The sequence below is a fragment of the Teleopsis dalmanni genome, chromosome 2 (genome assembly GCF_002237135.1).
Source record: "Teleopsis dalmanni isolate 2A chromosome 2, ASM223713v2, whole genome shotgun sequence".
Classification (NCBI taxonomy): Eukaryota; Metazoa; Arthropoda; class Insecta; order Diptera; family Diopsidae; genus Teleopsis; species Teleopsis dalmanni.
The window spans coordinates 172334098-172360865 of record NC_051847.1 but is presented as its reverse complement, the minus strand read 5'-3'; the positions used below and the strand labels follow the sequence as shown (position 1 = coordinate 172360865).

General features: G+C 27.9%; 1 protein-coding gene across 1 annotated transcript; it reads right to left on the bottom strand.

Moving 5' to 3' along the window:
• Window positions 1–2276: 2276 nt before the first annotated feature.
• On the bottom strand, window positions 2277–25840 carry LOC119676166 (transcriptional regulator ovo-like). Its single transcript, XM_038087401.1, has 3 exons — window positions 25789–25840; window positions 24642–25247; window positions 2277–3103 (listed from the first exon to the last, which is right to left on the bottom strand). Exon 3 carries the CDS (start codon window positions 2970–2972, stop codon window positions 2277–2279), a length of 696 nt encoding a protein of 231 aa, XP_037943329.1. The 5' UTR covers window positions 2973–3103; window positions 24642–25247; window positions 25789–25840.
• Window positions 25841–26768: the final 928 nt, after the last annotated feature.

Sequence of the window (26768 nt, the reverse complement as noted above, 5' to 3'; positions counted from 1 at the left end):
AGTCGTTTATAGTTAGAAAATCTTTAAATTAATTCGTATTTAGCAGTTAATTTCTTCTTAATAAAGCTTGATCAACATGACTATTAGAGGTAATGAAATGATTTAAGAAAACAAATGATATGTAAACTATTAAGGCATTTTGCAGTAAACAGAACTTTCAAAGAAGGGCATTTTATTGTAAAGCTAACTATTAGTAATTACATCCATCGGTAAGGTAGATCTTCTCTTACTCCCCGTATTTTACATTTTTTTTCACTAGATTTAATGTATTATGTATAATCAGTTTTCAATTCACGATTCCAAAATTTGCATTTTATATTAGATATCCACATTTTTTTAGAAACAATACCACAGTAATAAATTAAAAATATTTTGTTTTCTATATCTTATTACTGCAACTGTTTTGTTAACATGAGCAGTTCATAAATTTAGTTCAAATATAATGTTTAAAATCTAAAATTGAAAAATGTATGAATTTTTTTAACTTTATAGGAAAATTAGTAAAAATTTTTAATTATTCATTAAGTAATTTTCCTGAGGCTAAAAATTATCATACCATATCATATCAAGAAGATATCAGCAAACAAATCAAGCTTCAGAAATATAATTGACTTGTCCACATTCTTCATAAGTCCTACGACAAAATATGCCACGCAACACTTCAATGAAACCCCAAGGCAAAAGACGTAATACCTAGAGAAGAACGATGACAAATTAAACCGACAAATCTTTAAACGAATTATGTTATATTACTAGAGATAGAAATAGTTGGAGATTCTTAATAACAATGCTTTGATCCTGATGGAGTACGACTAATAATATATTAATAATGCAAATAATATCATAAGCTTAAATTGCCTACCAAGGAGTGCTAAGTCGTACTACTGTTACTGTATTGTAATACATGTTGTCTGATATTTGCAGATCCACTTTCAAATATTTCAGTATATTAACCAGTTCTAACAACGTTAAGAGTATTTCTTTTTTAACGGAAAATAATATAATAAACTGTCTTCCAACTTTATTCATTTTAACAGTCCAATAAATGAAAAAGGACTCTAATTGTATGATCTAACATCCATTTTAGTTTTATCAATAAATATGTTATAATTCGTATAATATTATAGTAAAACCTCAAATGTTCTACTATAGCATCACCGACAAGGAATTAAATGGTAAATTATTTTTCATTGAAAATTCAAATATTTCTACTAAAAGTGCAAATCTATCGGGGTACTATATATAATAAATGTTAGTTAAGAATATTTTGAATTGATTTTATACTGATATATTGATTTTATAATTTGTAACAAAATTTTAATCCGAAAAAAAGAATATAAATACAATTTATTATTTTTCTATAGGGGATACGAGTATTAGTGTTGTTAATCTAACACGGAGTGTGTTAGATTATATAACTTGTCTATATAACTTGTCTATATAACTTTTAGTGAGAAATAACAAATTTTAAAAACCACCTTGGTAATTTTTTATCATCCTGTGAGAGTAATTAACCTATGTATAAAGTCAGAATAAAGTGTAATTACACATATATAAAGTCGGCTGGAACGGAGTCTATACATGTGATGACATCTAACAGTCATATCATAAAATAATTTGTTTAAACCCTAATTTCTATGTTGTTTTATCTAACAGTCATACCATAAAATAATATATTCAACAAAAATGGTAAAAACTCCTTCTGTGGGATTATTCAACTAACTTTGCAAATGTGATTATGTATAAAATCGGTTAGAACGGAGCCTATAATTGTGATTATATCTGTCATATCACAAAATAATATATTTAGACCGTAATTTAACAAAAATTTTAAAATTTTTCTGTGGATTTTATTTCGAAATGTCCATCCTTTTTTTTATAATAAAACTTTTAATAAAAATGAGAATATTATGACTACTATATAAATACCATTAAATGCCATTTACCATAAGTTTCAAACAATTATCAAATTCTTTATATGTTTTACAAATTTAAATCATAATAAATATTAATCCAAATAAATCATCAATAAATTGTTTTCTATTTATTTTAACCGCATGATTTAGTCAATTTACCTTCATAACAAATTTCATTTTGGTGGTTAAATATTTGTACAATATATATAAAAATAATTTTCGTGTAAATCCTTTTAATAAACACTTTTGAAACTATTTTAAATAATTTGTTTAAATCGCAATTTAACAAAACTCATGTTTCAAACTTTTTTAATTATTTTTTGCTCATGTTTAATCTCAGTTTTGCTAAAAATATAAAATTTATTTAAAAGCATTTCGGAGCTCACCTGCTTTGCATGGATCCATGTCTATGTCATTGGATATTTTTTTCTCAAATTTTGTATTTAAAAGCTCCTCAATTGTGAATTTGCTATGGTACGGACGCTTAGTAGAGGATTCATATGACGACATTAGCAACATATTACGACTGTGGTGGTGCCTATGATGCTTTGGTGGCAGTAATGTATTATGTGCACGTTGTTTATGTTGACGTTGATTGCGATGTCTGTGGTGATGATGATGTTGCTGCTGTTGTTGTTGCCGGTGTTGCTGCTGCTGTTGTAGCTTATTGTCAAAATATTTTTCTTGCTGTTGTGCCTGCAGCGGCTGCCTATCTTCTTCTGACTGTTGCACAAATCCATTAAACACCGTTTGTGTTTCAGCGATAACAGCATTGGAAGTGGCAACATTTTCTTGATGTGTTACTTGCTGCGTCGATGCTAATTTAGTAACGCTTGTTGCAGTTGGCACATTATGGGTTGGCGACATTGTTGCTGTCATGGTAACATTAGTTCTCTGGTCAATTTTAAATCTATTGTCGTTGATTTGTGCACTTTTGGCATGTGCACTTATTAACACTAAAAGGGCCGTTATAATTAATACTCCGTAATTAACATAACTCACGGCAGCGGCCTTAAAACGATATTTTTGCAATATCATATTTGTAATGTTTTTCATCCACTCACACCTTAATTAAATTAAATTGTTGTGCACCAATTTTAATTAATTTAAAAAAATTAATAAAATTATTAAATTAAAACATTGTAGAAATTGCAAAAAATGTATTTAAAGCGGATTTGAATCGGATGCTGAAAAGAGATAATAAATTATGGTATTTATTATATTTTAATAAAAAATACGGTTTGTGAATATCAAATTTTTTTCTTAATTTAAATATATATTTAAATCAATTGTATAAAAATATATTACAATACACATATTTTAGTTGTGTGTACGAAATTAATTTTTATGTTAATTAAAATTAATAAAATTTTATACACTGAAAAACTTTTTTAGTATACTTAATATATATCTAATAGACTTTTAAATATGCATGTATATAATTAAAGGATTATGTATGAAACAAAATCAATCAAAATAGTTACTTTTGTATCATATATAATAATTTTAACTTACATTAATTTTTTTATATATCAAACATACCATATATCTTCCTAAGTTTCTTAACATATTTTTATCTTCTAACTTAATTTAAATATTGTTAAATTTTTAATTTCATATTTATGATATTTTTAACGTGGAAAATACTATACACTGTACACTGTATAATGGACATATCAGAAGAAGACATGCCAACTACACACTGTATATTCTGATTTAATGGTTTCATATGAATAGAGTTTATGGTACTAAATTGAAATAAAACGAATAAGTTTTTTTTTGAAACATAATATAAAAAAACTAAATTTTGAACATTTTCGAGGTCCCCTTTTCTTGAGGATCTTGATCAATTATAAAACCTCCCACTAAACAGCATTCTAAGCTTCGCAAAAGGTTCTAGATGGTTTTAAACCCTGAGTTTCTTCGCTATATGACAATACAATGGGTCAATCCCCCTAGTGATCGCTAATATAACCTAACCCAACCTAAGTTTTGATTTTATCGAATCTTTGAAAGGATTTTATTTTAAATTTATATATTTATATATTTAAATTTATATATATATATATATATATATTTGAAGAAATATATTGAAATATTTTGATATTAATTATAATATATATTTATAAATATCTATCTATAGTAATTATACATTCTACTTCTTCAATATTTGCATTATAATTCCAGGGTTAACAATCATACAAAAAATATACAATAGTGATATATACATATGTCTACAATTTATTATTAAGCAAACACGAGAGTATACATTTGCACACATATCAGAATATATTGTTTTGTTAACAATTTAATTAACTGTTTCTATTAAATACTTCTTCATAATTAATTTCTAAATACGCTGACGCAATTGATATTTTTGTTTTCTTAAAATATGACCGAGGTATGGTGTCTTTTAACATTAGATCGTTATAAGAAATTATTTGTTTTTATTTACTCGATGTAGCGATTTTTTATTTCAATTTTTGAATTCCCGCTTATCCAATCGGTAAATTTTTTTATTTTCACGCTGACACACAACACTATTATACACATTCTGTCAAAGTTTAACGCATATCGTAGATTAGTTTTTTTTTGGTATCTATACAAAGAAGTCAAAAAATTTAGGTGTGACGATTTTTATAATGGATCAAAAATTAGAACAACGTGCGTGCATCAAATTTTGTGTTGCAAATAGATTCAAGTCTGCCGAAACGTTGAAAATGTTAAAAAAGGCCTTTCATGATTTGTGTGTGTTGCAACCACGAGTATATGAATGGTTTAAAAGGTTCAAAGACGGTTGGACCATGATGAGATCCCTGGCAGCACAACAACATCTGTTACTGAAGAAAACATTGAATCGGCGAAACAGATCGTGTTGGAAAATCGTTGTGAACCGATTAGAGAGATTGCAGAGTTGTTGGGCATCTCATATGGATCGGTCGAACACATTTTAACTGATGTTTTGGGTTTGAAACGCGACGCTTCTCGGCTGGTGGCAAAAAAAGCTGGATTTCATTCAAAAAAAGCGTCGTTGTGATGTTGCCAAAGAGATGATTTCCAACGCAGATAATGACCCCACATTCATCGAACGCATTATAACTGTTGATGAGACATGGGTCTATGAATTTTACATGCCCACCAAACAACAATCGACCGAATGGTGCTTTGAAGGTGAGCCGAAACCGAAAAGAGAACGCCAAAGTCGGTGTTTTCTTCGATATGCACTATATGGTGCACTATGAATTTCTTCCGTATGGTCAAACGATCAATAAGGAATATTATTTGGCCGTTATGCGTCATTTACGTGAGGCCATTCGCAAAAAGAGGCCAGATTTATGGAAGAAAAACTCATGGATTTTACACCACGATAACGCACCGGCTCACACAGCGTTGGTTGTGTCGCAGTTTTGGGCCAAAAATTCCACCAATATCATCAACCAAGCACCGTACTCTCCAGTTATGGCCCCGTGTGACTTTTTTCTGTTCCCCCGACTCAAATTGCCATTGCCAGGAACTCGTTTTGAGATCATAGAAGCCATAAAAGAGAATTCGCTCCGTGAACTAAAGGTCATACCTTTGGTGGCCTATAAAACTTGTATGGAAAATTAGATCAAGCATAGTTAATATATTTATTTCAAATTACATTTATATTCAACACGTCTTACCCTTCAAAAGAGTTATATTATAAATTTCATTTCACTGCACAACTAAAACTTGCAATACTAAATAAATAAATATCACTATTTCAAAAATAATCAATCAAAATTTCATTCTAGCTAAATCCATACTAAATATATACATTTTATATAGAGGTTTTTCGAATAGTATTGAACTACAAATACAAAAAATTATTTTATGTTATTTTAATTAATTGAATTTTTGGTTGACTATACAATTGTTTCGAGTATTGCCAAATACCAATCATCAGTGGTTTTGGAAATAATTCTTGTATTTAATTATTCATAAAAAAATTTTTTGAGACTGCAAATACCAGGAATCGAACTCATGTCCTGCCAAATTTAAAGCTCAGAGTCAGCGCACCTTAACCAACTGACCCAAAGCCGTACTTGATTTTTTATGTTCGCACATTTTTCTGGAGTTTTGTTACTTTGCTGCGAAAGTTTTTAACAACAAATTCACTTGCTGTGTTTATATTAGATGGAAATTTTAAACCAGCTGTAGAATAATTTAATTAATTAATTTAATTTTTTTAATTTTAATTGTTAAATTTCAATACTATTCTGTTTGTAGTGGCATTATTTGTTGCATGATTTATATACTCCTTCTAATGTATAGAATCTAATCTACGAACGTATTACTGAGAAAGTCATGCTAATGTTACTCCACTAGTCACTCGGGTGAATATATATATCTTTTATCTTTTACTATTCCGGTAAATCCTTTAATTATATAAATAAATTATAAAGAATACAATTTGCTTATTTGTTAATGAACACAGTTTTCAATGCAATTTTCTTTTTTTTTAAAAAAAAAACATTTTTTAAATAAAATATGCACACATCTGTTACCATTTTATGGGAAAAGCTCAGGTTTATTACTTGAGAATCGTGAAATAATTCGTTGTCCCTCGAAGCGTTAACATGAAGACTTTGTAAGGCATTCATTGAAAAACGCATGTGTTACTACTTTCGTTTATTGCCACATTAACTTCGGGATATACACTCAATTAAATTACACCAAACTAAATCAGAATGAAGGTTAAAAGTCCTTGCCGCGCAATTCATGGACGGAATGTTACATTTTTGTGCAGACAAAAAAGTCACAGTAATTAAAAACAGTTTATCTGTCGTCAAGTTTTTGTTGTTGCTGCTTCTGCTGATGCTGTTGTTGTTGTTGTTGTTATGTTGTGCTTCGTTATTCAAAGAATTCAACATCTGGCAACAACTAGAATATCTACAGGATACTGAAATTAATTATAAAACACGTATGTGACCAAGAAAAAAGTACAAAGTGAAAACGTAGAAAAAATTAAATTAAGAATCAAAATAAAATAAAAAAATTTCAAAGGTGAGTTATTTTAGTAAAAAGTTTTTACTGGTTTCGGAGTCATTATCAGAATTACTTTTAGGAAAGCTCTTTTAACTTTGGTTAACACTTTAACGCAGTTATCGGGTTTTTGTTAATGCATTTGGGATATCAGTGGAACCCATCTTCACATTTAACCCTACAATGTATATGAAATTTATTGTTTAGCGAGATAGACAACTTAAGCCAACAATTCAGTATAGTACGAAATTAATAAAAACTAAATTTGTGATATGTTTTGTGCAATTGTCACAAACTGAAATCATTGATATAAACTTGATTGAATTTTTATTATATCCTGTCTGTAATCGGTAATTAAATTTTACTGTTGAAGCAATCTAAATTTTATTTAACAATCGGTCAATTTTTTTTATTTGATCTTTTAAATGCGCAATAAAATAGCTTAATAGAAAAGTGCAATTGATTTTGTATTCAAATTTTTAAGATAAAATAGAAATATTCTAAAATACTATCTTATAATATGCACATGAAATCATGTTTTACAATAAGTAAAAATAACCTAAAACTTAAAAATACAATACAACAGTATTGTTCCATATATATATGTACCATATATGTCAAGTCCATTGACATATTTAGAAGCAATATGTGAGATACAAAATCAATGGAAATAAGTTTAGTTTAGAATTAAAATTACATTACATTATTTCAATGTCAAGATATTAATATTGGATATTGAGATAAAAATCGACGGCTATAATTATAGTCTGGTTTTAAAATTACATTATATTATTTCATTAAGATTCGCTTTTATTCAACTGTATAATCATTGTTAATTTTAATTAATACAATAAAATCAATAGTTTTCTAACGTTTTTACGTTGTAACAATTTTATAACAACCAATTCTTCATGGAAAATATAATCCAAATGTTCTTTTTATATCTGTACAATGTCAGTATCTCTTGCAGCTTTCAAATATTGTAATCCATAGAAAAACTCTCATTTACGATATCAACTTTCTTCTGCAGCTTCAATGTATCGTCATTCACAATAACAGTCTCATTTGGGATATCAAAGCATTTGTTCTTATCAATAAAATTAAATAATTTTTTTGAAACTACAGGCACCTTGCTTTAGTTATTAAAACATGAATTACAAAAAATACATATTAATAATTAAAGTTAAAAATAAAACAATTTTAACTTTTATTCTCTTTAGTACGAAAGTTTATATTTTCATCATTTTAATTCCGGCAACACTGTTTTAATATCCGTCTGACCTTGTGCATTTCATATCCGTGCGGAAGCACAAGTGTTGCTTGCGACTGCATTTGCAAATGTCATCTCTGGTAATTGCAGTAATCTTAAAGTGTAATAATAACTTCACTGATTGCAATTTCAATTTATTTTTATATTATTTACTGTAACTAATTAACTCAATTTTGTTGTAAGTACAAATGTAATTTTATGTACTCATTATCCTTGCTACTATTCCTGCTCAACTGACTTTTATGTCAGCACTTCTATTGCAAAAGTAATTAAATATTCATTAAAAGCATTTCGTATGATTCTTGAATTACTTCGAGCGAAAAATAACAGCAGTGAGATTTTACTCATTGATTAACTTTGGATGAAAGAACTTTTTTATTAATGTATTAATGAATATATTGCAAATTAAGTATTTATGTTAATGTTCAGAATTAAATATAACATCTAATACTTATAGATTTTTCTGAAATCATTAGCGTAAATATTGTATTGGAAACTCTTATCAGAGTCGCAACATATATTTTAAAATTGATAAGCGGTGAGAAGGGTACAGCAATTTTTTTATAGATAACCATGTTAAAGTTCGAGGTCACATCAGTAATTATATTTCTTGTTGTCTTAAAATTATTTAGGAATAAACATGAAAAATATAACAAAATGCACAGATATTTTATTAATTGAAATAAAATGCATTTATTTATTTTAAAAACTCAATTTAAAATATATATTCTTCTAATTTAGGTGTGTACCATAATTAAAAATTTATATTTAATTTATTTTAATGTTATATTTATATAATACTGTTAATAATAATTTACGTATTATATACATTTTAATAATACTGTTAGATGAAAAGAATTTAAGAAATGACATTTTATTATATATATAACAAAAGTATAAATGTGCATAATATAAATGATATGATTATATATATATATATATATATATATATATATATTAGATTATGTATTTGAAAAAACAAATTTTAAAATTTATAAAAATTATATTTTATATTATAATATTATTATTATATTAATTATATTATAATATTTTTTATTTACTTGAAATTTAAGTTTGTTACTAAAAACTTATACAGTATACGCTCGGTTATGTGAATACTCGATTAAGTAAACATCCCATTATGTGAACAAAAAAATTGCCGAAAAATTTAACACGTGGTATTCTATAGAGTGAACAAGGTGATAATTCAATTATGTGAACAACTAAAAATTTTTATTCTTGGTTTAATTTTTTTCTTCTAAGACTTACAAATAATATAATTTATCTTAAAAGATGAGCATATTTCGTTGTTGTTACAATGTTATTTCAATTTCAAGGCCCCAGCTTTCTGATGAAACAGTTACTATGTCGTATTTTTTTGTTTTTTCTTATTTACTTTTGCAATTAATGGTATTCTGCATAGGCTTTTTTCGCAAAAGGTAGAAATTGATTTCTCAGTCGACATCACAATGCCGTGAAAAGTTTTAACATTATGTGATCGTTATGTGACTTGATTAGAAGTTTAGAAAGTTGATCATCGGTTACATCGATTTCAAAAAAATACTGCATATCAGAAACTTCAGTTAGTGCGATAAAAAAAATAAAAAAAAGATTTAGATACCACAGACAATTATGTGGCTGGTGCTTAAAGAAAAACTTTGAAATTCGGAGAGACGTATAAAGTCGAGGCAAAATTATATGAATGGGTCTGTGCACAACGAAGTAGAACTCTTCCAGTCTTTCGTGAAATATTGAAAACAAAAGCAAAAGAGATAAATAACATTTTGAAAGAAAAGACTAATATTTTTTCCAAGCGATGGGTGGGTTCAGAAGTTTAGCGAAGTTTTAGAATAATGCTTCTAAAAATTTCACGGGAAAAGTTATTTTCGAGTTCTCATCTTGTGAATCCCTTTAAAAGCACTTTTAATTCATTAGTAAAAGCGCATAACCTAATAGAAGATCATATCTATAATCATATCTATATCTATATAAAACTTTGGCTTGCAAACATGAAACAGCTGCACCTGAGCAAAAGCTTGAAAAAGCGCGCCTTACATTTTTAGGCTGCACAAATGCATCTGGCGATCATAAAGTAAAACCTGTGGGGAAAGCAGTAAAGTCAAGATGCTTTGAAAAATGTTTGCTTCCAGTGAATTATGATCGTTCAAAAAATGCCTGGATAAAAAGTGTTACTAAAGATTATATTCATATAAAGTATTTTTATTAATAAAATTAGGGAAAAAACTTAAAAAAAAAAATTTCGATTTTGTGAATATTTCGATTATGTGAACTTGCTCTGTCTGAATTAGTTCACATAACTGAGCGCGTACTGTATATAGATTGTGTTTTGGGCGCTCAGCTACTCTGAGGGTTTCTGCAGAGTCCCACGCTTCACGCTGACTAATTTATGTATTCCTCCACAGTTTCGTGATTATTCGATGGCTGATCTAAGATCTTCATACCACCCCGTACCGTATCATTATTGCATTATTTTTTCTTCGGTTAAAAAATACTGTTATAAGTAAATATAATTTTCAAGAGTTATAAAAGAGTTATTGTAAACTATTTTTTGCTACATTATCTGAATGATTAATTACAGGTAATAAGATTGGTTCAGTTATAGTAAAGTCGGAATATATTATTGGAATTTATTGAAATTAAGAAACGAAAAATGAACCTTATGATCACTTAAGATCTCATGTAACTAATTATTATATATCTATAAAATATATATACTTGTTAGTAAGATCTTATGTAAATAATTATAGAGCTGACCACTCTAGTTGTCTTCTCACATTTTCATTGCCATACATGATTGTTGGTTTGTAAGAGTCACATTAAGTTTCTGTGTACAAACATTTGAGGATTATCTAAAGACTGACCATTCTAGTTGTCTTCTCACATTTTTATTGCCATACATGATTGTTGCATTTGAAGATTATCTGTTAAAGTAATAACGATCTCTGGAATATTGTCAGTCCAAAAACAAAAGACATTTCAGTAAAATAAAAGAAATTGAATACAAACAGTGAAACATACATTTATATACTTAGCTTATATTTGGAGGTTAGCGGAAAATAAATATATTTATTTTTCGTTCTTATCTTTTTAACAAAATTTGGAAAATACGGTCTATAAAAGTTATGAAGTTTATTAATAACCTTATATTCTTTGCAAACTTTTTGAGCAATATGTCTCCATTAAAAAATCTAGCGCACAAATGACATAGATACAATCCCTTCTGATCAGAGATATTTTCCAAGCTAGTTTGAAATTCAGATGAAAATATTTAATTGAAAAAAATCAATTGAATAAAAAAAATTGTCAAAATAATTTTAACGGAATTAGAACCTCAAATTTCTCCTTATAGGCGTCACAGCTTCCAATATAATATAAATATACCGATGAATAAAGCGTATACTGATAGCATCACCACAAAAAGCAATCAATTAGGCGTTCTTAACCAATAGAATACAAAATCTTTTCTATATAAGCTAAGTATATTGTATCTTATCATAGAAGAAGAGAGTAAAACAAAGAAAACAAAAAAATATTATAGAACAATTTCAAAAGATCATATATGTTACTTCTGCATTTAAGATAATTAATGCTAAAAAAAATTTTGTATGAAATTAATGTCAAAATTATGTTTTTTGTGTAAGATACTGTTTCTCTTAGTATAATTTAAAACCAGAGTGTTAAATCTTATGGCTTATCTTTAATGAAATGTAGTATTGACCTTAAGGTAAAAAATATTTTGATAGCATTTTATGTAGTACAAAGTTTAAAACAACAATATATTAAATTTGATTTATGCATTTAGGACAAATGCTTAATTGAAAAGAATAGCTTAATTAATTTATAATTTAATAATAAAAAATTAATACTACATGTATATTATAATATAATTCATATAAGCCATAGTATTTGCTATTGTCAACATTATGTCTATGAAAATATTTTTTATTATTATTTTTCTAATTGCTCCTTACATCAATTCAAAAAATTTTAATTTTATTCAATAAAGTTAACCTATAATTATAATCTTTTGTTTACAATATTAACCCCTGAAATGATTAAAAATGTGAAATATATTCTAACATAACGCATTCTATCAATATTTACTTACGTACCAAATTGCCTTTTTTAACAAATTTCTGAATGAAAATAATTTTTTGTCTAATTTTATAATTAATTGAATACTATTCATATTATTTTTGTTTATTAGATGCTATTAAGAATATTATTTTATTTGTTAATATACTGTGTTATTATTCAATAATAGTAGTGTCCGAGCGAAAAATAAAAGATCCTTTTGAGAAAGGTAAAGGATGCATACGTCTTTCATCGTAAGAAAAGGGATTCATATACAAATGATTTGCTTGCGTTTCCGGATACTTCTTATGCAAGTTATATTGGGGAATCTTAACATTTTTTAAAGCATTAAGTAATCAAAAACTTATACCGACTTACCATATAATAATACTATAAGTTCTTATTAACTTATAGTAATTATATTAACTTAATTATAGTAATTATTAACTTATAGCAAGTTATATTGGGGGATCTTAAAATTTTTTAAAGCCTTAAATAGGATGTACTATAAAAAATGTAATAAAAACTTATTTAACTAATCAAAAACTTATATCGACTTCACAAATTTAAATACTGTAAATCAAAAAATGAAAATAAAAAACAATCAGAGGAACATGGAATATTATTTACAAAGATTTCTATTTCAAAATTCAGTAGATCTAACAACCTTAACTAAATGACCATTTAACATTAATAACCGTTATTTTATGGAAAAATCATCTTAAGCGTAAAACTTGTATTCCTAAATGGATAAAATCACCACAATTGGCGTGAAGAAATCCCATATACTATTTATAAAACATAAAACGTTTAGATCCACAAAAATTAACAATTTGTTGTGGTAAAAAAATTAATTTATTGTGTTTTATGGTCTAAATGTGTTACTAAACAGTATTATTTTCAAAATCAAACATTGCTGCTATCGGAAGTGGAGAACGGTACAGAAAGATAATGACTCATTTTTTTTGGCCTGAATTAGATGACGTTGGGTTGGAATATGCGTCTTTAACAAGATCATAGAATCTGGACTATAAATTGTGATATAAACAATTTATTGAGAAAAAAGGTCTAATTTCATCTTTCTTTATGAGGGTCATTATTTATATTTTGAGCCTAATAATGAAAAAATACTGATTTATAGTTGAAAATTGCTTTGTTGTTTCTCGAAGTATTCTCCTTTATGATTAGTACACTTTTGCAAGCATTCATACCTAATGTCAAAGCATTTTCTCCAACAACGAATACTTTCGCCAACAAAAATCGTTTTTCACGCAATTTATTCTTTACATTTCGGAACAAGAACAAGTCATTTGGTGCCAAATCAGGACTGTATGGCGAAAGCCCCATTAATTCGATTTTTTAAATGTTCAAATTATCGGTTGTTAGACGAGATGTTTGAGCACTCGCATTGTCTTGATGGAGAATGACCCGCGACGCTTGTTTGTTTTCCGTATTTCACTGAAAACTTTCGGTAAACAAATGATGGCATACCATTCGTAATTGACCGTTTTACGTACCTGTAATGGTATAGTTGTCACACACATGACCAGTTTTCCCGAAGAAACAAACTACCATTTGTTTCGAAATGCTTCGAGCGTGAACAACTTTTGTTAGATTTTATTCATCTTGAAACGCGCAATCGACAACAGTCGACTGCTGTTTATGTTCCGGCTCATATGCATATATCCGTGTTCGTCACCTGATTCGCTACAATCTTATATACGTCTTTTGAAGCACCACCATTGTTCTTCTTGAGCATTTGTGTGCACCAATCGACACAAGCATCGTTTTGAGAACAAACCTTTCTCACACCTAAATGATCGATCAATATTTTATATATGCTGATAGATCTAATGCCTAGGGTTTCAATACGAGTATATTGAAATTTACTTAAAATCCTTAAACATGAACATTATCACGTAATAAATTTTAAATGTTAAAAAATTGGAATAAAATTTAAAAATTTTTCTATTGATTCTAGTAAAAAACAATATAAGAAATATGGCTTTAATGATATAACATATATAAATATATTTTCTGCCATAAAATAACAATTCTCAATATTCTTATACATAGTAACTAGAGTATACAAACTATTTTTGAAAAATGTTCAGTGCTATAAATCCTGTTGAGCACACAGAATAAAACTAAAAACGAAACCATAATTTATTAGTTTTAATATCTTTCACTAAATGCTAAATATTTTTAAACTAATATTTCAATAGCTCCACTCAATGTGGCGTATCCCTACATAAAGCAGATTTTTATTTAGCGTAAAAATTGTAGCATCAGCAGGCACCAACAATGAATCCTGCAAAAATTTTTGCGCTTTTCATGCATATTTATGCAATTTTTTATGGGAAAAGAAAAGATTTTAACAATTATTTTGCTTGAATTTTTATTTAGCAATTTTATACACATTTTGTCAACGCTACTTGTGTCATAAAAATATTATAGTCGCTTATATCTATCCGTTTCACTTAATTCGTAAAAGTTTGAAAACTAAGCAAATGCTGAGCAAATCACATCAAATAAAAAGAACATGAGAACGAGAACGAGATTTTAAAAGTCTAACCAAATTGTCTGGCTGACAAACTGTCAGTACTGACTGGTTGTCTGACAACAAACGGACGTTATTGTGTTTTTAGTTTTTGTCATTAATAATTTCTTCTAAAACTTTAAGTCCTTGGAGACTGTTGCAAGTCCACAGCACATCATTTAAAAGTAGTTGACGATGTCTTGTCATTGCATCACAAAAAACCCACAGTCTTTTTACCAGTCATGACTAAAGCAAGTTGGAAATCGTAAAGGTTGCATAAAATATTCGGTAAACCGCTTTCAGTTAAGCAATAAAGTTCTGTAGAGAATTACGTAGCTTCTACAAATGCGATTTGTTCAGATTTATTTTATTTGCATTTGCAATAATAGCAACAGTAATAGCAACCGTTTCCCTCAAACTTGCTAAGATTGTCATTATCAACAGCAGCAGCTCAGCTCAGTTTAGCTTCGGCTACAGTATTTATGTAAATATCAGCTGACACTGGGCCGCAGGTGCTTTTTGCCAAAATTAATTATAACGTCTTTGTACTAAACTTGGTTAACACCTCGGACAGTTTTGTAACTGTCTGCAGCATCATTTTATGTTGGGATTAGCAAATGTGGCACAGCACAAAGGCAACAACAGAAATTGTAACATTACGTCGTGTCGAAAAGTTATTACACAAGTTGTTATCCATAAAATTGAGTAAATCCTACATTTATTTAGTTATGTTAAACCATATTAAATGCATACGCTATCTGTTCAACCTTCAATGCACAGATATGACATCTGCATATAACGTTCACAATGTGCGAAATCTCAAAGAGTTCTTAATTAGCATAAGTGACGCAAAGTGATGTATGCAAATATCGCATAAATAATTATAAAATCAATTGTCTCGCATTGTAATTTAATTAATTTTCTAAGATACATGTAAATTGGTTGAGACTTTTTCTTTCCAATTACTATTTGCCTTGCATAAATAATAATTTAGTTATTTACATTTTGTATTTTGTGTTTATGTTTCAATTTATAAGAGCTAACAATGAGATGGGCAAAAATCAAACAATGTGACAAGTGCATAAATACACTTGACAAACTGACAATCTGACAAAATCACAGTTCGCTTTAGATAATGATGACTTTTTAGTGAAACACATTTTATAAGGACATAATAAGCTTGACTTCTCGTATCATAAATCATAAAAAATGTTTGACACTAACAAGTTGTGCTCCGCATTTATTCCTATCGCTAAAATTGACATCCATCATTGAAATTTGACGTCGTGTTAAATACTGTAAAGGAAACACACTCCACTGTGTCATGGGCTACTCAGTAACCGAGTAACGTTTATTCGTTAAGCAACTTTTATTAAGAAAATATATTTTTATAAAATTTTTCCTCCTTAAAGTACATTTTGTCTGATAAAATCTGGTCTGATTTAATTAATTTTCTTTAAATATTATTTCGTCAAGTTGAGAATTTTTTTTAACAATTTCATAGATGAGCATTTTATGGTACTTGATTTTACTTTACTTTATATATCATACTATCAGTTAAATTCAAACAAAGGGAGATATAATAATATCAATTTGTAAAACTTTAAAATTAAAATAATGATTTTTATTTTTCTGTTTAAAAACATAGTATTATAAGTACCCTCTCTACCAAAACTAAAAATTTGAATGCACGTTGAAAGACGTAGTCAGAAACGGGGTTAGGAACCCGCATTAGAAAATTTTTGCTTCTATAAACGACGAGTAATAAAAATGGATTATTTAAATGATTTATTTTTTAAACAAAAGAACATCAAATCGGAAATGTGGTTTGAAATATTGTACTCCAACTACCTAGACATACACATGACCACACACTTGCAAATGATCTAGTATAGTGGTTCTCCACCGCTGGTTCGTGAGATGGTTAAAAATGATCCGTAAATCAAATTTAACAAGTATGGATGCAAACTTGTAGTTTGTCACTGAGACCTCACTTATTATAAAACAAGCACCAAAAAATTTCTAAGTAATTATATACCTATTATATATATATATATATATATATATATATATACTATATATACTACTTGGATATAGCTGAGATTTCCAATTTTTGATTACTGAACAAATTCAACGGTTAAATTCAACTTAAGCCAAAATAATAGATATCATAGCACACCATAAATGATATCAGCCTAAAGATTTCACAATCACCTCTCTTGTCAAACGAAAATCATACTTTGGAGATCACTTATCATGCATGTGCTTGCTACGTGATGTAGTTGTTTGTAGGTATAATAACCAACATTTATAAGATGACGTTAGGAGCATATGGTATGAATTTCTTGAAAAGATCTGTGGTCATGTACGCGTTGGTGACTAGTTTTAAATTAGATGTGTCATGAAAATAATCCGCTTAGAATGATGCTCGATTAGATGCACCCTACTCAAAAATACCATACAGGCTATGGTTTCAAATTACATGATTTCGGTGGTCAGTCATTGTATCACCTGAATGTGTAAGAAAATTCTGAGAAATTTCGCGCACAATTCAATTAAACTAGGATCTTTTGTATGACTTATGGCACTGGGTCTATCATTTTCCTAGACCAGATGTCACACTTTACACTAATTTATAATCCTTTGACAATTACTTGCAGATTTTTATTATATGAGGTAAGACAATTTTAACATATTCACGTTGACATATTTACGAAGTGAACAATAAGTCTGATCACTGATAACAATTTGATGGAAAACTTATCATTTCTTTGGTAAATTTTCACATTTTCATCACACATGAAACGTTGTTAAACGATCAAAATGGTAAAGTGACAAATCTTAAACTAAATAAATGATGCTTTGGATGATAGTTTTTTTTTTTTGCACATGAACGTAAAACAGTACTCTGGCTCACCAGAATCTCAAAATTGGTAACCCTTATTTTATAATTTTGAACCCATAATCTTAATTTGTGAGATAAAAATAGAAATGCAAACAAATTATAGACATAAATATTAATGTCGTAGCGTTTTATCATAGAGAGGAATAAATAATTGGTGTATAATTACGTCTAAAAGCGGAACTCGACGGTGATGATAATGAAACCTTTTCATTACAAAAATTTTCTTCTCAATTGATATATAATTCCATTGTTTATAAGTGTCAAAGTTCTGGAACCTTTATCCAAACTACATTTAAAATATCGATATTTTTAACGGATAGTTGTTCTCTAAAAATGAACTTTTGTTCTGATTGCTCTCCGCTTAAAAGAGTTTTCACTATATTTGATTTCATGTTATAGTCAAGATTTCAATTCAATAAAATAGAAATCATTAGAATATTAATGAAATCACTACATTTTATACATTTGATATAGTTCCGGAACCTGTATCCAGACTACATTAAAAATATGATGTTTTTAACAGATAGTTGTTTTTTAAAGATAATCTATTGTTTCCGTTAATATGCGCTTTAGAGAGTTTTCTATGAATTTAATTTCATGTAATATTCAACAATTCATTATTAAATAGAAATGATTTTATTATTAAAAAGAAAAATACAATTTTTCTAAGCTCTCGTTACGATTTGGATTTATTTACATTTATTCCATTAACTTAATTAAGCATTTCTCTTTTTCAAATCCACAACTCTAATATTTATTGTATTTTATTCACTTAATTATTTTTCAGTTTCTAGAGAGAGAAAAACAACAAAGTAATTTAAAAAATTTTCTAATAATTTAGATGATAAAGTTAACGATGCGTTCTGTTTTTTCTCCCTTCAAGCCACAGTTATAAAATAGATTAAAAATAACATTTTAGGTAAACTGAAGGGAGGTTTACAAAGTTAGATTGTACACGGAAAATTATTAAATACCAGTCCTTTTTTATTTTCTTTTATTTACTTTGTAAATATAATTTTTTTAATTTTTAATGTTTGTATAATTTTTCGAATAGAAATATGCGGGCACAGGGGTTTGTAATGCACAATTTATTTTTTTACTTTATTATTTTAATTAAAAAATTGTTTGCATCCCGAATAGCTTTTGCAAAGCATCCTGGCAACGCATCAAGTAGCTTAAAGCGGACCGTTTTATCATTAGCTTCATAGCGCATAGCGCTTACTTTTATTTATTTATATTATTTATATTTATATTTATGTGCTCTACAACCTCAAGTATCTTCTATGGGACTTTTAAGCGACATGTGCCGAATGCCAACAATTACTAATTTTAATACCAAGTCCCCTCAACAAATACTGCTGTTTAAGTGAAAGAAATATAACAAGTCCTTGTTATATTTTTAAGATTCTTTTCATTTGAAGTTCTGTTCTCCTCTTTCTATTTCATATATTTTTTGTCAACGTTCTAAGAAGTGACTTAACTGTAACTGCTCCTCTTGTACAGTTCATAACGTATTTTTGCTGCCGTTTTTGTTTTTGTTTTTGTTGGTGTTGTAGTTGTAGTTGTCGTACTTGTTGGTGCTTTGCTGTCGTAAGCAAAGTATCAGTTCTTAAGCATTTTCTTCCTACTTGTGCGAATATCTAAAAGATACTTAAGAGCGAATCTTACAAATTCATTCGCGCTGTGTACTTTTTTCAATTCAATTCAATTCACTTGCGTTCATGTTTGCATTCGCCTTTATGCATGCAGGATTGTTTGTATGAATGAAATCGTATACATATTCCTTCTGTTGGCGGTTACTGCTGCCATTGTTACTTGGCTGTTGGGATGCTTGCTGCTTGGATGCTTGGATGCTTGGATGCTTGTCACAGGCAGTTACAATTCAATTCAGAACATTTACGTTTATTTCATTTTTGTTAAATTCTTTTCTTATATTTTTACTACAAATATTAATTCGCATTTAAATCTTTTATTTTTATTTTTAACATTTTTGCAACACCGCCAGCAGTTGTCAAAACGTGGCTTGTATTCCATATTTCCCTTGCGTTACTTTCTGTGCTCCTGTATTGCACAACCAGCCTTTCTAACACTCGATGCTCGAATGGGGAAGGAAAACAAAATATGAAAATCTCGCCGAAGACAAATCCCTTAGCAGAAGATAAAAATAAATCAGTTGCAGAAAAAGATTTTTATGTTTTTTTGAAAAGTTTGAGTCCATTTCTATCTTTTACCTCTTCTCCTCTCCCCGTCTAACTCGCTTTCACACTTGCCTCTGCGCTAGCAAACATGAATTGTTGTCAGAATTGCATACGCGTGCAAATTTAGATTATTAAGCGGAAAAGGAAGTGAATGCGAAACGAGTGAATGGCTTCTGTATCTGTGTAATGCTTCTACATTTTTTATTTTCACTTTTGTAAAAACTCCACAACTCCCACCCCACAATGCATGTTACTTACAGGAGCCACAGACTCAATTCCCTTAGAACACTTCAAGCAACAATTTGAGAAGTTGTGATTTCTGTCATAGGTATTAGGAATACGCATTCTCTTCACTTTAATAATTCACGTTGGTGTGTTTTTAATTTGTTAATCGTTTAAGTCTTACCCAAGGGAGAAATCTTTGTAATCCATTTACTGTATGAAAGTTTCTTAACTTAACAAGTGATTTTAATTAAATATCTTAATAATAATATTTAATAAATTTATGAGGGAACTTCTTCTTTATGATTGTAATAAATGATACGCAATTAACTGCAACTTTACAGATACTACCCCAGTAAAATAATTATATGTGCAGTACTTAAAAACTAATTTAAACTTCAAAAAATTTTGTTAGGGTGAATTTAGTTTATTATTTGTTTTTATGTTTAGTAGTCTAATTAAAATAATAAAAAAATTTTATTCAAATTAATTTTTTTTAAGAGAAAAATTAACTTTATTTTAAATCTTCATAGAAAATATTTATATGTGCAATTCACATTTTTTGCTAAAAACAATTAAATATTTTATGTGATTCAATTTTTTTTATTTTTCAATAAGGTAATGTGTTTCCATTATTTATTTTTATTAACTGTATCCTAAGTGGCATTGAATCTACCAATTTTTTTAATAGTAGGAGGTCAATTTTGGCCCATTCGTCCAGTATATCCTTTTTCAGCTCTTTAAGAGTGTCGTATTGCTTCGAATAAGCATAAATATTGGCACTAAGGATACACCAAAGATCCTCTATTGAATTTATGTCAGAACTCATGGCCGGCCAATCTAGCAATGGGATGCTTCTCTCTTCAAAGAATTTCTTTTTGCACAAGAAACATGTATTGGAGCATTATCCTGTTGGAAAGTCCAATTATCTCCATGAATATTTTCAGCGAAATTTATCAGTTCGCTATCCAACAGATTTATGTATATTTCGGAATTCATTTTTGATAGTGCGAAGCATATATTAGACTTTTCCTTCGAGCTAAAGGCAGCCCACACCATTAGTGAACCACCACCATGGTTGCGTTTGTTGCAATTCTGACGTGGGTGACGAATATCTCTCCAATATTTATGTTGACCATCTGGACCATCTAGATTAAACTTTTTTTCATCACTGAAAACAACTGTTTCGAACTCCTTGTCTCAAAACTTAATTTTGTCATAAAAAGCTAAACAAGCATTTTTATGTCTTTGTGTAAGGCACGGTTTGGGAACTTTCGACTCATATTTTAGCTTTAAGTCTTTTTTCATAATTTGTTGCACGCATTTCCTAGTGATAGACAAATATAATGCATTTCTTATTTGTCTGCAACTCATCCTCTCATTGGTAGCAAGAAGCTGAATATGCCGTTTTGTTCGGTTGTTAATAGTTGGTAAGCGGCCGTCTCGCTTATAACACCATAGTATTCGAGATTTTTTAAAAAGTTTATTATAGTATTCAGGTGTCTATAACCAGCAGCAGATATTTCGCCACTTTTCATCCCAGCAAGACTCATTTCAATAATCTTTCCGCACTCTTCACTTGAAAATTCCGTCCCACGCGGCATTTTTTATCTAAATTAATTAAAATAATAAATATTTATTAATAAATAATAAGTATTTTACTTACCAATTCTTCGTTACTCTTCAATACTTTAAAAAAAAAAACTTTATAATACACTTCACAACTTTATTTCCATTTACTGTTGACACTTCGAGAAGCAAAACAATTTTGCACATATAATTATTTTCTATTAAATTTGCTACCTATTGTTATTAATTATGATAACTGTACCACAAATAGTATACAAAAAAAACTCTATATATGTTTAGAGAAGTTAAACTCAACTACAGAATCAACTGTATATAAAAAAAATTAGTACCATTATTCTAAGAAGAGAATAACGAAAAACAAATTTTGCACATATAATTATTTTACAGGGGTAGAATCACTGAAGTACCAAAATGAAAATATATGTATAGTGAATTGGTCACAAATAATAGATTTTTAACCCTACTTTCTAGTTAAAATTCAACAAGTTTCTTGAGGTTATGTATTTAAGCATCAACCACATAATAGCAAAAATTAACCAAAATGCTTAAATTTAGTTTTAGCAAAACCTTCAAATTTTGTTGAAAGAAATAAGCCAAACTTATATTTATGATTTCAATGTGTACTTTCCAATGAGAACGCATCCCAAAATTTCTAATCGTTACATGGTAAGTAACGTAATAAAAATATTTTTAGAATAAGCTGTACAGATAATTTAGGCCAGAGCCAGATGCGACATATTTCTAATCTAACACAATTACGCAAATTATCGTTTGATATATTTTAGTGAAATAACATTACTTATCCCAAATAAATAAGAAAAAATATTTTAAATAGTTTATTACATTTCACATTAATTTACTTGTGAAATGTATTACTTTCAATATATATATGTTTGTACAACTCAGGTTCAGGGTCGTATTCAGTGCCGTAAGTCATTACATTACATTAATATTAATAACATTGATATTAATAGAATGGTTACAGGCTCCCCGGGGAGGTATGCAGATTTGAGGTCAGTGATTAGTCAGATGAAGTATTTAACATTACTCCAGTCAAAGCGTAGAAAACGGTTATGAAGAAATCTCACAGTTAGTAAAGATTAAAAGTGCTGAAGTAAATTAATAAATTAATTAATAAAAAATTAAAAAAAGTAACAGGGAAAGATCTTTAAGATATCGGACGAAAGACCGTTTTAAAGATTTTTGCAATTCTGCCACAAAAGTCTCCGTGGTAGAAAGCTGTTTTTTTTTCTATTTCTTTCGTGGTGAAATCGAAAGGACCTTCTAATCACTACCACATGCAACTAAACAATTGAACTTTAATACAAATATAATATATATAATATATATTTATTTATATATAAATAATTATTTACTGAATTTAACTCATGTCATAAAAGAAATGATAAAAGAATGGTAGCCGTTGATGATTTCCACGTACTGACAAAAAAATTGATAAAAGTTATACCTAGGTAGCTTGCTTGAGAAGCTTCTTACAAGAAAACAGTGCGTGATAAAAAAAATTGAAAATAAGGAAACATGATATTTATAAATGATAACGAACAAAAAATTTTTAAAAATTAATTTTAAATCATAATAATTTCCGTATTCATTTGAGTACATTAGGATAAATTAGGATAGAATTAGCCTAATTAGCATTAAAATTCGGTATCTTTTGACTTAACTTTGTTTTCGGATAACTTTACTTAAACAGTTTTTAAATAAAAATTAAAACAAAAAAAAAGTTATTACGACCAATATTCAATTAGTTTTTATATCTGTTACTGGGCTTTGGTCGTTTATAACACAAGTTTATAAAAATATATGTTTACATAAAATAAAAAATTACTGTTTTTAAACTCTTAATATTTAATTATATTTTAATTTTTATACAAAATTATTTATATTACAAATATTTGGGATCCTAAGGGACGTTTCCAACAAACACCTACTATATTTACCCATTAAGTTACATTAAAAATCAAATTAATTTAAGTTAAATTAAAAATGATCTTATTACAAATAATGTAAAACTTAATTATAACTAAAAAATTAGAGTATTATTCTACTTTTAAATGATCACTGATTCACTTTCTAATGAAAAAGACTTTAGTACTAAATGAAATAAAAATATTTGTAAACACTTTTTTTTTGTTTACTGTTAGGTAAATTTGCTAATGCAACTTCTCATCTCATTCCCATCTAAAACTCAAAACGAAACTGATTTTCTGCAGGGTTTACTCCAATATCTCACTTTCATTTTCGTTGCACTTTGTGATTCGCGGTTGGAATATAAGCTTCCATACATTATCCTTCTAAAACATAAATATAAATAAAAAAAACAAAGAAGAATATTTAAATAAATAAGTTTTTTTTTCGTACAGATTCATAACCAAAGTTAATCACATTAGATATGTATTTAATATTTTTTTGAAATTAACTTTGTGGTAATACCAGCACAAGGCCGTTTTAGCGTTTTTTCCATAAAATTCAATGAAATTTGCTTGAAAATGTTATATAATCTTTAATATTTTTAAGTTAAATTATTTTCTAAGCGTTTTTATGAAAATTTTGATTACAAAGCAGAAAGTAACAAAATAAAGAAATGTGTCTGCTAAGCCCAGGAGCAATTTCAACACTTGCCACAAACTGCGGCAAGTTGCACAGTCAGCATTTAAAAAAAAATCACTTCAATTAATGCGCGTTCAACCGTTCTCCCCAAAACGATTCCCACTAAAAAGTGCTATGTATTCATATAGACCCAAAGGCACACATAAACCGACAATACTGTAGATATATTCGCACAAATCTACATTAGAAAAAGTCTCGCAAAATTGATTATCTTCACTTATATGGCTTATGATGCGATGGGTTCACCGCATATATGGATAGTACGTACCTTTTTAGTGTGGCAAATAACTCTTCGATGATGACGATCGAAGGAATTCTCTAAGTACTGTTCAGCAGTTGCTGCATCTAATTGTATACTTTATCTGAAATACATTCAGTAAACAGGCATCATTGAACTCAATTGTCCATCAGAGCAGCAGACACAAATGCAAAACGAGTTCAAGAAGTAATACACTTAAAAAAGCTGGAGTTAAGAAGTTAAAGTTGCTGAATTAGAAACGTGCCTCCGGTGCAAATTTATAATCTAAGATAATACAGTGCACGCGGTGTCCACAAAGGATGCAAAGACTGCGGTGCCAGCAGTTTTGTGAGCTACTCGCTTTCTTTTTACAACAGACTCACAGTACCACAGCAAACAATATGTGAAGTAAATATTTTTGTTCACTGTATCTACGAATGTTAGCCAAATTATCTCACATAGTGTACTCGTATAGTAAAGAATTTTTATAATAATTATGTTTTGTTCTTTGTTTTTTTTTTTATTATTTTTTGTTTTTATATGATTTTACGTTTAAATATATTTTTAATTAATTAAAATTAATAAAAGAATTTTACGTTCTTTAACATTTCTTTTGTTCAAGTAAATGCGTTGTAGCTGGTAAAAAATGCACAGAAAAATCTCTTTTATTTTAAAATTTTTTATAATGAAATTTGTATTTTAATTAAATTTATTTATTTTGATTTTATTGTTTTGCACTGCATTTAAACGAATTGATTTTTTATTTAATTCTTTTTTATTAAATTCGAAAGCCAAAATTTAAATATCAAAAAATGCAACTGAATTTCAATGAAAAGGAGATAAACGTTGCGACCGCGTGTTGTTGTTATTCGTTATTTATAGATTCAAACAATACATATCAATTACAACAAAAACAAACGAACCAATAAAATACAATAACAATAAACAAAATATTTTATTTCTCACTGATAAGAAATATATATAAAATTGACACTTTATTCCTGTTGATGTACGTTATACAGTAGATTGATTATAAATTTCAATTTAAAATGTTATCGAAAACTACAAATCAAATAGAAGAAAAAACTTTTTTTTTAAATTGAATACTTGAAATTAAATCATTCACATGTACTATATAGATTGCATGTATATTTTGAAATTAAAATATTTTAAGTACCGAATATTCCGTTATCTTCCGTTTAATTCCGTTGCCGTCGACCGCTCGAACTCGAATGAAATGTAAAATTATTTTCAATACAGATTGTATGCTCAGGAATAAATTGAATTCAACTGAAGGATTCCCTTTCAAGTGTGTTTTGCATTCAGTTTTGATTCAACATTGAAATGATGAAAAATTGAATAACACTGAAGCGATTGATTGAAACGAGAAAAGATTCAACAGATGTTGTTATTCAAACTCTTTTTAGAGCGAAGAGAGCACATTTAAGATACTTGTTGCAGCGCATCAAAAATAATTTTTAATATTTGTTTTTATTTTATTTCAACAGAAAACTTTATTTTATTTAAATTCATTTCTATCAAATAAGAATAAATCTACTGATTAAATATTGAAAAATAAAATAATTTAATGTAATCATAGTCATTTACTAAATTAAATAAATTTAATATAAATTTTTATTTATTATTTATATTATTTATATAATATTTATATGCTTATATTATATTTATTTACATAAAGTAATTAAATTAAATAATTTTATATAAATTAAAAAATTTATTAATATAATTATTTAATATAATTGCTTATTAATTAATTATTTAAGTTTAATTATGTAGTTTTTATCTTTGTCTGTATTATATTACTATAAGTATTTATTTATTTATTATTTTTGTTTATTTAATTATAATAAATATTTTATTAAGCAATAAATTTTTTTATATCCCTTTTTTTTTATTTAAAGTATTTATGTACTCAAATGCTTACAATAGGCCTTTTCTTTTGTAAGCATATCGCAAAAGAACAAATAAAATAAGTATTACTTTTATGACAACTCTGGACAAAACGGAAATTTTGTTAACCTATATATACATGCAAAACAAAATTTCGAAAATGAATAATTGTTTGTTGGTAGAAATATATTATTGGTAGGAATATATTTTTTTAAATAATTGTGAATAAAATATGAATTTTCATTC

What these genes read in the sequence shown, in the direction of transcription:
- LOC119676166 (XM_038087401.1), bottom strand. Translation starts at nt 2,972, where the DNA reads ATGAAAAACATTACAAATATGATATTGCAAAAATATCGTTTTAAGGCC.